Source organism: Loxodonta africana, chromosome 21, assembly GCF_030014295.1.
Source record: "Loxodonta africana isolate mLoxAfr1 chromosome 21, mLoxAfr1.hap2, whole genome shotgun sequence".
Lineage (NCBI taxonomy): Eukaryota > Metazoa > Chordata > Mammalia > Proboscidea > Elephantidae > Loxodonta > Loxodonta africana.
Genome location: NC_087362.1, coordinates 33,730,482 through 33,745,372, shown reverse-complemented (window position 1 = coordinate 33,745,372; position 14,891 = coordinate 33,730,482). Strand labels below are relative to the sequence as shown.

The following is a 14,891-nucleotide window of genomic DNA, read 5'->3' as shown; positions in this document are numbered from 1 at the left end:
GGGATGATCCACGTGCACTTGAGTAGAATGTATATTGTACCATTTTGGGATGGAGTGTCCTACATGTATCTGTTAAGTCTATTTGGCTTATAGTGTCATTCAGGCCCTCTGTTCCCTTGTTGTAGATATTCTGTCCAATGTTGGCAGTGGTGTATTGAAATCTCCAACTATTATTATAGTCCTGTATATTTCCCCCTTCAATTCTATCAGTGTTTGCTTTGTATATTCAGGTGCCCTGGTATTTATTGGGTGCATATGTACTTAGGATTGTTAAATCTTGTTGATTAATTGGTCTGTCTTTATCTCTTCTGACAGATTTTGTCTTAAAGTCTACTTTGATATTAAGATTGCTACCCCAGCTCTCTTTTGATTATTTGTGTGCAATATTTTTTCTATCCTTTCACTTTCAACCTATTTGTGTCCCTGAGTTTAAGATGTGTCTCTTGTAAACAGCATACAGTTGGATCATGTTTTTTTTTTTAATCCATTTTGCCACTCTCTGCCTTTTCATTGAAGCATTTAGTCTATTTACATTCACTGTAATTACTGATAGAAAGTGACTTACTTCTGCTGTTTTGTGATTTGTTTTTTGTGTGTCTTAAGCCTTCTTTGTCCTTTAACACTACTTGATTTTGTCTTTTGTTGTTTTTGTTGTAGATAGCCTTTTTGGTTCCCTTCTCCTTTCCTTTTGTGTATGTTTTTTTAATATATTTTATTAGCAGTTACCATGGATATTACATTTCAAAGCTTGATTTATAACGTTCTAGGGTAAGTTGGTACCAATTCAACTTCAGTAACATGCAGGAAATCCTATATCTATGCCATTCCTCTTCCCCCTTTTTGTTGTTATCACTAATTATGTCCTTATGTTTCATGTGCTCCATGACATAATTTTATCCTTGCCTTTTAATATATTTGGTATTAAGAAACATGCAGGACAAAATATTTAGAATTATCAAGCATGAATACTTTCCTACTAGCCCTTATACTTGTCCATGCATTTCGCTTTATTAGGGACCTGTCTTTTATGTATAGCCTTGAATCTTGGCTGTAATCTTTATGGGAACAGAGCAGATCTTTTCTCCTACAGAGCCGTTGGTGGGTTTGAACCGCCATCCTTTTAGTTAGCAGTTGCGTGTTTTAACCATTGCACCACTTGGACTCCTTTTTTATGCATTTACCAGCCTATAAATATGTGTATATATTCTTGTTGTCCCTTTCTTACAGAACAAGCATGCCACAGGTACTATCGAATTCTTCCTCACTTTTTTCTTTAATAAATCTTGGCAATCATTCCACCTCAGTGCAGAAGATGCCTCCCTGTGCTTCTTTGCAGCAGGTTTAAAATCTGGAGGTACCAAGCCTATCTAACCAGGTGGACTCTGAGGTGGTTGCTAGTGTTTTGCTTTAGCAGGCAGTAGTGTGGTGAAGGCCCTCACTGTCATGCCACCCCTCACCTGTGGAAGTGGGGTCACTGTTAGAAGGCATAGGCTTTGGTGGATTTTTAAAAAATGTTACTGTGGTAAAGTATATATAACATAAAATTTGCCATTTTAATCATGTTTAAGTGTACAATCCAGTGGCATAATTATATTCACCATGTTATGTAACCACCACCACTATCCCCCAAACTCCTCCATCACCATTAAGCAATAACTTCTTGTTATCCTTACCCACTAGCCCCTGATAGCCACTAATCTACTTTCTGTCTCTATGTGTTTACCTATTCTAGATATTTCATATAAATGGGGTCATACAATATGTGTCCTTTTGTGTCTGACTTATTTCACTCAGCATCATGTTTTCAAGGTTCATCCATGTCACAGCACGTATCAGAACTTCCTTTCTCTTTATGGCTGAGTAATATTTCATTGTATGTATGTACCACGTTTTGCTTATCCGTTCATCTGTTGGTGGACATTTGAGTTGTTTCTACCCTTTGGCTATCGTAAATAGTGCCTCCGTGGACATTGGAGTACAAGTATCTGTTTTGTTCCTGCTTTCTAGTCTCTGCAGTAGATACCTAGGAGAGAAATAACTGGGGCATATGGTAATGGTATGTTTAACTTTTTTAAGGGACCACAAAACTGTTCTCCATAGCAGCTGTTCCATTTTACTGGGAAATGGTATTTAGAATTCAGGATCTAGAGCTTAGGGTGCTCATTGCTACTGGGGAGTTTTGCCTTCTCAGCCCTCTCACCATCTATAATACATGCTGTTAGATCTACATTGAGTTCTATATCTGTCTACATTGAAAACCATAAATTCTAATCCAGTACCACAAGGTGTATGCAAGCCCTTTCACCGATAATGAGAACCCCAGCTCCAATTATCCTCAGCATATTTGCTTATTACTCAGTGTCCTGGTATATAACCAGTCTTCTCATATTGTCAGTCACCTTCTTGGCCCTGATCATGCTGGCCATCACCTTGCTCAGCCCTGACTTGTTCTGTCCATGCCAGAACAAGATACATACTCCATGTAATTCACTTGGTCCTATTGGTAGTTCATTTGCTGTCTGAGGTCACACGTATATGCACCTTACCACCACCATCACACACACACACACAGATAAAAGGAAACATCACCAATATATACAGTATCATCGACTGGAAAAACAAACCCTGAAACCCATCTTGACCTGAGATTAAACTTTAAGAATGCCTGCCTCACCACAATCCTAGGTGTGTGATACCATTATTCCCATTTTGCAGAGGGGAAACCTGAGTCTCAGAGAATTAAGAGGCTTGCTGAGGTTGACACAGCTGCTAGGTGGGGCAACCAGCCTCTCGGACTGGTGATGCCCCCTTTACCCAGCTTGTTGCACATAGTAGGTTTTTTGACATTAAAAAAAAAAATAGGCAAGCTTCCTTGAGCCCATTAGTAACCTTCTTCTCCCTCTTTGCTCCCCGTGATCTTAAGCTCCACAGTCATGAGTCACCTGTCTTGGGCATGCTTCAGCACCTGACCTCCTTGTTCCTCTCTGCTCCAGCCACATTGGCTGCCTTCCAGTCCCTAGAATGAGCCACACTCTCTCTGGTGACAGAGTCTGAACACGCCATCCTCTGCTTGGGGTGCTTTTCCTCTTCTTACCCTTTTCCTAGTTAATTTCCACTTGGTTTCTCAGAGCATCCCTTTCACATGAATTTTCCCCTACCTCCTTCATCCTCCCTAACCCCTAGGCCTGATCAGGACTGGTTTTCCCCCCACTGAGCCGACAATTCATACTCATGGTTCAAAATTTAAGAAGGTACAAAAAGGTATTCAATAAATAGGCTCCCACCCATCCCTATCTTCCAGCCACACAGTTCCCAAACCCAAAGGCAGTTCACATCCCCAGTTTCTGTGTATTCTGCCAGAGGCGTGCCCAGCATATATAAACAAATACATATTCTTTCCCTTTTTGTTCCATATACACTATCTTATTCATGGTATTGTGCTCCTCCTTTTTTTTTTTTTTCCTTCTCAGTCTATTGTTAATGGTACCACCAATTGGGAAAATTGTGTGGTGATGTCTGTATCCTGTAAATCATATCCTATGGCCCAGCAGTTCTACTTCTGGGTATATACCAGGAGAAATGGGTACCTGCTGGGGCTGGGAAAGTTTTACACTGGCTCTAAGTGGTGGGTACTCAGGTGTACACCTACATAAAAATACATCCAAATACATGCTTAAGATTTGTGCATGTGCCTGTATGTAGGTTATTCTTCAATATATGTTTAATATTTTCCATATAGTTAAATAGCTTTCATAACTTTTATTATGTTAACATTTACCATTTCAACCATTTTTACATGTACAATTTGGTGACATTAATTGTATTCACCATGTTGTGCAGGCATCACCACCATCCATTTCCAATTTCTTTCATCATCCTTAACAGAAACTTAGTACCCATTAAGCTATATCTCTGCCCTTCCAGTCCCTGGTAACCACTAAAGAACTTTAGACTCTATGCATTTACCTAGTCTGGATATTTCATATAGGTGGGATCATACAATATTTGTCCTTTTGTGTCTGGCCAATTTCACTCAACATCATGTTTCCAAGGCTATTCCATGTCATAGTGTGCATTAGAACTTCATTTCTCTTACTGGCTGAGTAATATTCCATCATACATATACATCACATTTTGTTTATCCATTCATGTGTTGATGGACACTTGGGTTGCTTCCACCATCTGGCTGTTGTGAATAATGCCACAGTGAATGTTGGTGTAAAGTGTTTGTTTGAGTCCCTGCTTTCAGCTCCTTTGAGTATGTGCCTACGAGTGGAATTGCTGGGTCATCTGGTAATTCTATGTTTAACTTTTTGAAGAACTTCCACATGGTCTTCTACAGCGGCTATACCGTTTTACAGTCCCACCAGCAATGGATGAAGGTTCCAATCTCTCTGCATCCTCACCAACACTTGTCATTTTCCATTTTTCTGATCTTAGCCATCCTGGTGGGAGTGAAGTGGTACCTCATTGTGGTTTTGGTTTGCATCTCCCTGATGACTGATGATGTTGTATATCTTTGACATCATTTCCTTTTATCCCATAGCAACTCTATGTTGTCCACAGTAGTATAATCCCCTCTTACCAGATGAGGAAACTGAGGCACAAGGACAAACATATGTTGGAGAAATAAATGTTACATAATCCCTTGTGACAAGGAAGAGATCCTTAGGGTCTAGCTCAGTGTTTGAATGGAATTGGCCCCCGTGCTGGACAGGAAGGCAAGTAAAGCTTGGGGTTTGGTTCAGGTGAGGCTGGTTCATCCACAGGTACTGACATGCTCGTGTGGCCTGCAGTGGGCTCATGGCCCATTTCTTCAACCTGTCTTTCAGTGAGGGCCGCATTTGCTTTGTGTGGTTCCCACGGGAGCCACCACCAAAGTAAACATCAGCCCCTAGCTGTCTTTGCTTGATGAAAATACTCTAAATCAGCCTTAGGTGCAAGGCAATTTCCTCGTGGCTTAAGAAACCCTGCTCACCATCGCCAGCCCAGACATACCAGTAGCGGGACTATTGGCCATGGGCAAACAGTCTCTGGGGTCACAGGGGAGAAGGGAGGGTTGGCTTTGCCCAAATCAGAATCGACAGGAAGTGAGAAGCAGGGGGGCTCCAGAGGGTGTCTGACTTTAAGCAGGATGTGCCGCCCTTTTTCCTAAAGGAACACGCTGGTGATTCAAACCATACAGACGTCTACAAGCTAGAAACGAGCTGGCAACCCCTCTTGTCCTTCAGTCCACCACTGGGAGGCAGCTACTGTTATCTTCCTACTCTTTCTCCTGTGGTCACACAAATGTGTGTGCACACACATGCACACACGCATGTGCATGTGAACACACAATGCATACACACCCATATTCATGTGCACACGTGCAGTGGATGAAACACATGCATAAATACACACACACATGCGCACACACATGCAGTGAGTATACAAATGCATGTACATGTGCACGCATGCAAACGATTCATGCACACACTTGTACACATACACATGCATGTGGCTATGTTTTTATGTGTGTCTTTTCTTTTACAAAAGTGGGATTATACTATAAAGATAATTCTGCAAATTCCTTTTTTCTTTGGTGACATATCAAAGCCATCTCCCTCAGTCGACACCTGTAGCTCTCCTTTTCTTTTTAACTTTGTTTTATGGAGAGTTTCAGTCATTTACAAGAGTAGACAGCATAGTGTCATGGACCCACGTGGCTCCATCACCGACTGTCACCAGGTTACAAAGAGATGGCTAGTCTTGGTTCATCTGTACCCCAACCTACTCTTGGATTATTTCTGCACAAATCTCAGACTTCATATAACTTCATCTGTAACTATTTCTATATATATCTGTAAAAATATGGGCTCTTAAAAAATACAGTCACAGTTACCATCATCACATGTTAAAATACCAACAAGAATCAAGGACTATCAAATACGCAGTCAATATTCAGTTTTCCTTGATGGTCTCGTAAATACGGTTTCACAATTTGTTCAAATCAGGACCCTAGATACATTTGGTTGAGATCCTCTTGTGCCTCTACATCTAGACACCCCTCCTTTTGTAGTCTTTGCAGTTCGTGTTGGAGAAGCTGGTGGTTTGTGCTGTGGTTGCCCACAGTCCTGTGAGTTGCATGCCAGTGGTATCATTGAGCATGTTCTGCTGTCTCCTGTATTTCCTCTATACTGGCTGTGCAGCGTGAGCTAGACTAGAGGCCTGATCAGACTCAGGCTTGATGTCTTTGGCCAGACAGCCTCCTCACTGGTGTTCCACCACCTCCTGTGTCATGGCTGTGCGATGTTCCACAGGAGAGGTTTAGCACGGTAGATTTAATTGGATCAATGTTTGTTTCCAGTTTTTAAGTATATCGGCTTCTAGATGGGCCATTCTTGGTCATATCAACGTGCTGATAACCAGCCGTTATGGGCCTATTTAGAGGGCAGTGGTAGTTTAGTGGTAGAATTCTAACCTTCTATGTGGGAGACTCGGTTTCAATTCCTGACCAATGCACCTTACGTGCAGCTACCACCCATGTCTCAGTGAGGGCTTGCATGTTGTTAGGATGCTGCACAGATTTCAGTGGAGCTTCCAGGCTAAAACAAACTAGGAGGAAAGACCTGACAATCTACTTCCAAAAATCAGCCAATAAAAACCCTATGGATCACCAAGGTCCAATCTGCTACCGATCATGGGGTTGGTGCAGGACCTGCAGCGTTTTGTTTTGTTGTGTGTGGGGTCTCCATAAGTGGAGGGGTCGACTCAACAGCAGCAAACAGCTACAACATGGGCCTGTTTGGAGAGAAAACACGGAGAGAGAGAGAGAGTGTGTGTGTGTGTCTATATGGAGGTGGAGTGGGTGTACCAGTCTTTGTATCTTCTTGCAACAGGGTGGGAGATTCCATTTTCAACAAAACGGTAAGTCTGTTAAGTGCCATATGATTATAGGACTGTGGGCATGACTGTATGCCCCCTCCCCTGGGCGCTTTTAGGGAGAAAGAGGGGCAAACGTGAGCCTCCTGGAAGAAGCCACCAGGTGCAGCACAAGGGTGGCGGGGACCATCTGTTCAGTCGCAAACCTGAGGATTCTGCATTCCAAGAATGGAGATGTTGGAGTGGAATGGGGTGAGCCCTCACTCATGATATTTTGGGTCCAGGGGTATGTCCCAGCTGCCTAGAATGCAGGAGAGTCATGGAGGCCTGGTGAAAGTGGTTTGAGGTGAGGAAGTGGAGGCAGCAAGTGTAGATGAGTTCTTTGCAAGCTCGATTTTGGTGCATGAGGTGAGGAAGTGGAGGCAGCAAGTGTAGATGAGTTCTTTGCAAGCTCGATTTTGGTGCATGAGAGGAGTGAAAGGGTGTATTTCCAAAGCAAAGGCCAGAGAGGAGGTTATGGTTTCTGCAGAAACCTGCATTGAAATGTTTATGGGGGGAGCCAGTGGGGAGAGACAGCAAAGACAGGTCTCTGGTTGTTGGAAAGCTGCCTGGGGAGGTTATGGGAGGGAAGGGGAAAGGGGGGGAGAGGGGCGGGGGAGACCTGAGACCTGATGCAGGTGGGACCCAGGAGGGGGTGAGTGGGGATATGGGCTAGTTCAAAGGTCTGGAGGAAGTTCCTGTCTATGGCTTGTAAGTAGCTTTATCTTTTAAATTTTTTTTTTATTTTATAGAGTTGAAATTCTCATAACGTAAATTAGCAATTTTAAAGCGAACAATTCTGTGGCATTTAGTTCACTCACAATGTACGACCACCACCTCTATCTAGTTCCAAGACATTTTCTTCATTCCAAAAGGAGCCCCAATGCCCACTAGCAGTCTCTCCCCCTTTTCCCATCCCTAGCCCCTGGCAACGGCTAATCTGCTTTCTATCTCTACGAATTTACCTATTCTGGACTTTTGTATAAATGGAATCATACAATGTGTGTCCTTTTGTGTCTGCCTTCCTTTACTCAGCATTATGTTCTCAAGGTCCATCCATGTCATAGCACGTGTCAGAACTTCATTGCTTTTTATGGCTGAGTGATATTCCATTGTATGGCTAGACCATGTGTTGTTTATCCATTTATCCATCAATGGGATATTTGGGTTGTTTCCTCCTTTTGGCTATTGTGGAAAGTGCTATAAGGAACATGTGTGGGCATGTATTTCTTTGAGAATCTGTTTTCACTTCTTTTGGATATGTACCTAACCAAAACCAAAACCAAACCTGTTGCCTTCGAGTTGATTCTGACTCATAGCAACCCGATAAGATAGAGTAGAACTGTCCCATAGGGTTTCCAAGGAGTGGCTGGTGGATTTGAACTGCTGAACTTTTGGTTAGCAGCCATACCTCTTAACCATTGTGCCACCAGGGCTCCCAGGTGTGTACCTGGTAGTGTGTAAATGACAGCAGGTGTGTAAGTATAGTAACCTTTGTTGTGTGCCGTTGAGTAGATTTCAGCTCATAGTGACCCTATATGACAGAGTAGAATTGCCTTGTATGGTTTCCTAGACTGTAATCTTTACAGGAGCAGATTACCAGGTCTTTTCTCCCATGGGGTCAGTTGGTGGGTTTGAACCACCAATCTTTTGTTTAGCAGCTGAGCAATTAACCATTGTGCTACCAGGGCTCCTAAGCATAGTACTACCATTACCATTACTGTCGAGTTGATTCCAATTCATAGCGACCATATAGGACAGTAGAACTGCCCCATAGTGTTTCCAAGGATAGCTTAGTGGGTTCAAACTGCCAATCTTTTCATTAGTAGCCGTAGCTCTTAACCACTACGCCCCCCAGGGTTTCCTAGTATAGTACTAGTAGTATGTAAATATAGTCAGTCATAACAGTAGACTCAAGCATACCAACGATCATGAAGATGGCACAGAACCAGGCAACATTTTGTTCTGTTGTACATGGGGTCACCATAAGTCAGAGCCAGCTCAATAGCAGCTAACAATAACAACACTGTGTAAATGGTTTTTCCTTACAGAGTGAAGTCAGAGGCAAGGTCTTCTCACTCTGTGGGCTCCAGGCTGCCCCCATGGTCATAGGATACAATGTGTTGGGTGTGTAAGTCCCCTCTGTCAGTGCCCCCCAGGCTCCCTTGGCTCTCCGCGGGCCTTTCCCCGGCCCTGAGGCGTTTGCTGCCTGCACCCTGCCATGTTCTGACCCCTCCCCTTAACCATGCAGGCCTTCTCCAGCCACATGGCTGGCTCCCCAGGTGGTGGGGTGGACAGACGAGGACTGGGACTACCTGTGAAAGGGTGGGGCTCCTGCTAGTCCTGACCCACACAGGACAGGGGTTGTGGGTTCCTGTGATCCTTTTTTGTTTTAAATACAGAGAAATTATTTGAGAGTAGTGTCAAACACAAATCAAGGAGGGTGGTTTTTTATAGGGTTCACAGTTTTCCTCCCTGCGGTCGCAACATTCACTGAGAGCACACTGTGAAGTGTTTATACGTCTTCTAGACCCACTGTGGAAATGCCACCTCTCAGAGAAGCTTAGGTGGTATGGGTCCCCAACAGGACAGGGTCACAGAGAGGAGCCATCCTCAGGTCGGCTAGGCTCTTTAGGCTGCTGATCCCTTCCGGAACATTCATTAAGTTCATCTCATGGCCAGGTGCATTTACAGAGGTGTTTTTTTTAATCTTCAAAATGACTGTGCGACACATAAATTATCGTCCCGGTTTTACAATGCGTATCTGGAAGTTCAGAGGTTATATAAGCGCTGGCACACAGCCTCACCATCAAAACACCATATACACTTCAGCTCTTTACTATTAGGTGAGCGGCAGGTGTAGGACAGGTATGATAGGCACTTAAAGCTAGCTGCTGTTATTGTGCTTACATACTTTATCTCGTGTAATCCTGTGGCAACCTTGGAGGCAAACCTATTGTCCCCCCAGCGCCTCACCTCTTTTTTCTTTTCAAAGAAGAAAATTGGAGCTCAGAAAGGGCAGCTGTCTCACCTAAGGTCACACAGTCCAGTTGGGTCAGGGCCAGGACATGGACTGGATTTCAGAAGCACCATGTGGCACCTCCATCAAGGAGGAGCTAGGATTAGAACCCAGGGCTCACCTTGCCAGCCAGTACAATTTTAATATGCCCAGCTGGGGCCAGCTGTGGGCTCCAGAAGGCGGGCCAAGGGTTGTACCATTTTCTTGGCAATTTTCTGTCCTGGTACCTGGCCAGTGCCCTGGAGTGCTGCTGTTCTGGAGAAGGGCAGGTCCTGGGAGTGAGGCCAGACAGGCTGCCTAAAGATGTGGTGGGGACCCAGGGAGGGGAGCCTGGGGCTAGGAGAAATCGGCCTCGCCTGGCTGGGGAGTAAGCCATAAGCAGGTGGCCCCAGGCAGAGAGGGCTTCTTGAGAAAGGTGATAAGATGGTACTGGAGAGAGGTGTCTGCTCTGGGGAGGCAGAGCTACGTCAGGTGAAGGTTCCTGGACTTTCTAAGGGCCAGAGGCCTGGTGCGGGGGGTAGGGGAATGAGAGAGCTCTCCAGGGCTTGTGGCTGGAAGCCAGGAGAGAAAACTGCCGGATGGGGAAGTACTCGCTCCATCCAGAGAGAAGAGGAGAGGGACAGACAGACAAGGAACAGAAGTGGGAGAAGAGGAAGAGATGGAGAGGGGAAAGCAGGTCAGCAGGGAAGTGATATGCTCAGGACAGCCTGCTGTCAGATAAGTCACAATGGTTCAGGGATGGCGAGAGAAGAATTTGAGGGAGATGGAGGGATTTGATCTCACATCTGTAATTCCAGAGGACAGTGTGAACAAGTGGTATCAAATTTACAGTTGTTGTTGGTTATTGTTAGTTGCCACTGAGTCCTTTTTGACTGATGGCAACCCCACTTGTGCAGAGTAGAACTGCTTTTATAGGGTTTTCAGAAGCAGATTGCCAGGCCTGTCTTCCTCAGTGCCTCTGGGTGGGTTCAAACCACCAATCTTTTGGCTAGTAGTTGAGCATTTAACCATCTGTGCCACCGAGGGGCTCTAAATTTACAAAACCACTGTAAGGCAGGGCTGTGGTTCTGGTGACAGCTTGGATTAGGATGGTGACAGGGGCATGGGCGGCATGGTGGGGTCAGTTCCATCAGCCAGTCCTGTTGGTCTTTCATGATTTCTGATCATGCCTTCCTACCAGGAGAACAACGTTGACATAGATCCCCAAGACATTAGTGTTTTATAAACTAAAGCTTACATATACTGCTATAAATTCCCTACTCCATAAACGTGTAACAAAGTAAACACTCAAAAGAGTGAGATTTTCTTCAACGAATAAATTCCGGGGTGGGGGAAGCATGGGGGAGGAACCTATAGATAAAGAGACTTAAGAAAACATCAGCTAAAACAAAAACAAAAAAAGTCCGCTAACCACAACCGCATAAACTTTATTTGGATCCTGATCAAACGAGCGGTTAAAGTTAAATGTTTGAGACAACTGGAAGTTTGAGCATGAACTGGATATTTGAGATTAAGGAATTGTTCATTAAAAAAATTTTTATTCTGGTAAAATATATATAACAAAAAATTTGCCATTTTAACCATTCCATTTAGCGACATTAATTATATTCACCATGTTTTACAACCATCATCACTATTTTCAAAAAGTTTTCGTCCCCCCACACAGAAACTCAGCACCCCTTTAGCAATAACTCCCCACCCACCTGCCCCCGCCCTTGGTAACTGCTAAGAAACTTTCCTCTGTGTGCATTTGCCAATTCTAGATATTTCACAGAAGTGGGAACATACAATATATGTCCTTTTGTGTCTGGCTTATTTCACTCAGCAGCATGTTTTTCAAGGTTCATTCATCCATGTAGTGGCATGTATCAGGACTTCATTTCTCTTTATGGCTGAATAATATACTCCGTTGTATTGTATATACCACATTTTGTATATCCATTCATCTCTTGATGGACACTGGGTTGCTTCTACCTTTTGGTTATTCTGAATAATGTTGTAGTGAACATTGGTGTATGAGTATCTGTCTGAGGTCCTGCTTTCCATACTCTTGGTTGTGTACCTAGGAGTGGAATTGCTGGTCATAGGAATTATTCCTAGGCTCAACCAGGGCTCGTGTGTCTTTCTGTGTGTGTGTGTGTGTGTGTGTGAGAGAGAGAGAGATGATTGGATTTATGTCTTAGAGTCACTCAGGCTGCTGTATGAAAAATGGATTTGGTGTGGTCTTGGCAGGAAAGACATAGCAAGACCAAGAATACTAGGGGGTGGGAGCTGGTCCTTAGGCCCCCAGGACAGTCTCCCATTGTGGTGTGGGCAAGAATTGAACACTTTATTTGGTACAACCAAACCAGATCTTGAGGGTGGGAAAAAATTCTCTCATTTTGAAATACACGTTTCAAGATCAACAGTGATTCTTGCACAATAAAGAACGCAGTGTTGACGTAAGGAAAGCTCACAGCAACCAGAGGAACCTGTTGAATGGTCCGTGTAATTGTTATTGTGCTTCCTGGACGTCAGCATAGGTCCCAAGCAATTCCTGGAAAAGGAGGTGGTTAGCATAGCTTTTCTAAGAAAACTAGGCATCTGGGGGATCATTTGCATATTGAGGGAGGAAAAAGGGTGCAGAAAGGGAAAGAGGAATTTGCAGTCTCTATTCCCGCTGCTGCAGGAAGAAGTCAGTCAACACGTCACTCTCCCCTTCCTCTTTCCAGTCCCCGACAATCTGATTGAAAAGGAAAAGATGATTATCATGTCCTGGGTATCAGAATACTAGGAATGATGTTGCAAAAATACCTAGCACTTTCCTGATTCTGAGTCTCCTCTGTAGTATCTGTCCTCCCAACCCCGCCAGTGTTTCTTATGGCTTCTCCCCAGACCTGTGGATCTCAACACAGAACGCTCACTCACACCCCCCAGAACTTGACTGTGTTCCCTCTTTCCTTGGGTTATTTAACAGGTCTCATAGAACCAGGCTGTGATGTCACCTATCATTAGTAGGAGGTGCTCTCTAACGTATGGGATATACTTACTGAGAATCTCGGACATTCAAGGCTCCTTGTTCTGAATATGTAACTTGTCACTCTGCTCTCTCAGCTTTGCAAGTTCCAATTCTGTTTAAATTTGCATGAAAACAGATGTGTTAGTAATGCCAACACCTGGGAACAGCCCAAATGTCCATGAACAGTAGAGTAGATAAATACATTGTGATACATTCATCTAATTGAATGCCCTGCAGTCATGAAAATGAGCAAACCATTGCTACATGTAATGTCATGCATGAATTGCACCAACAATATTGGGCAAAAGAAACCAGATGCAAGAGTTTATGTTGTACATTACCATTTATATAAGGAGCCTTGGTGATACAATGGTTAAGTGCTCAGCAGCTAACTGAAAGGTTGGTGGTTCGAACCCACCCTGCGACTCCACAGAGGCAAGACTTGGCAATCTGCTCCTGTAAAGATTATGTAAACATTATGGGGCAGTTCTACCCTGTCACATGGGATTGCTAGGAGTCGGGGTCAACTTGACGGCACCTAACACCACCACCACCATATATATGACATTCAAACCTGAGCAATACTCACCTAAGGTGATAAAGGGCATGATAGTGGTTATCCTTCTTGCGGTGGGTAGGCTGGATGGGCAAACGGAATCTCCTGGGAGCTGGCAACATCTGTCTCTTGATATGGAAGCTGGGTATGTGTTAGTTTGTGAAAACGAGAGCTGTATGCTTATGATATGCACACTTTCTATATGTAAGAATTTGAAAAGCCACATCGAGGCAAAATTCTAATCTGCCTAACCATAGTCCTGGTTTTTTCTCACAGACTGATGAACAATACGAGTTGAAAGCCATCGAAAAAGAGAGGACGGTGGTACCCCTGCCACCCAAGGAAGCATGCAAATGCGACAAAGAAGACTTGGCCAAAGCATTTTACGTAAGAATTGAATTTGCGTCTAAGGTTGATTATGATAAGGTGTTTAGATTAAAAAGAGAGCAACACAAAATGGCCCCAAAACTGCCTTGAAATTCTATGTTGTAAAACGTTTTTATTAGCATCATTAGAAAATACTATCAGTGTTGACCGTATCATCGTTGTGGTTGTCGGTAGTGATTCTTCCCAACGTTCTCCTTCCAAACTCTCCACACATTGTTACCTTAATCCTCCCATCTGCAGATGAATAAATGGAGGCAGAGGGAATGAAATAATTTGCCCAGGTCGACAGTTAGGAAGTAGCACAGCCTTGTGTTGAATCCAAGTATTTTGTCATCAAAGCTCAAACTCTGCCCCATCCTTTATTCCATCTCTTGTCTTTTATAATCCATGGTGTGGCCAGTTACTTCAACCAAACTTCCACGAGTTTCTCAAATGGATTTGAATTCTTTTCTGTGCAAGACAAGTAACACCCCCACTCAGCCCAGGCTGAGGCGGAAGGGCACTGCTTGTTTTCATGTTTTTAATTTTCTTTACTTAGAAAACTGAGCAAACATAATGGGTGTGTGCCTGTGTGTGTGTGTAGTCATAACCCACCACACTTTTGGAAAACAAATAAAAATCTGCCAAGAAAGGGGCCTGTGTCACAACTTCAAGGAAGTTAGAAGGTAATGCTTCACACCAGCCTTGAGAATAATCCAGAAGTCTATTTAAATTCAGGTCCTGCTTGTATCTGGAGAGGAGGAAATATGTTTTTCTCTGCCTTGGTATTTTCTCTGTGAATGAGCTTGATTTTCTTTCTCTATTCCAAAGAATCTAGATAGGAATCAGCTCCCGTCACCCCCTGCATGCGTGCACCTCCGAGTAGAGCTTTCTCCTTGTCGAGTTCTTAGAAACAAGAATACCTTTGCTGAGATCAGAACAACAGCGCTCCCTTACACTATGCTTGACTCTTAAATTAGTTATATTTAGCGAGTAGATATACGCAAAGAGCGTGGAGCCACGTCTGGCACGATATATGCATGATATAATCG

General features: G+C 43.8%; 1 protein-coding gene across 1 annotated transcript in view; it reads left to right on the top strand.

Annotated features, from left to right (window-relative positions):
- ATP2C2 (ATPase secretory pathway Ca2+ transporting 2) overlaps positions 1–14,891 on the top strand; it is a 95,909-nt gene that overhangs the window by 29,342 nt on the left and 51,676 nt on the right. The window contains exon 5 of the mRNA XM_064273494.1: positions 13,690–13,860. Coding sequence (XP_064129564.1) covers positions 13,690–13,860 — 171 coding nt within the window. The remainder of the gene's footprint in view (positions 1–13,689; positions 13,861–14,891) is intronic.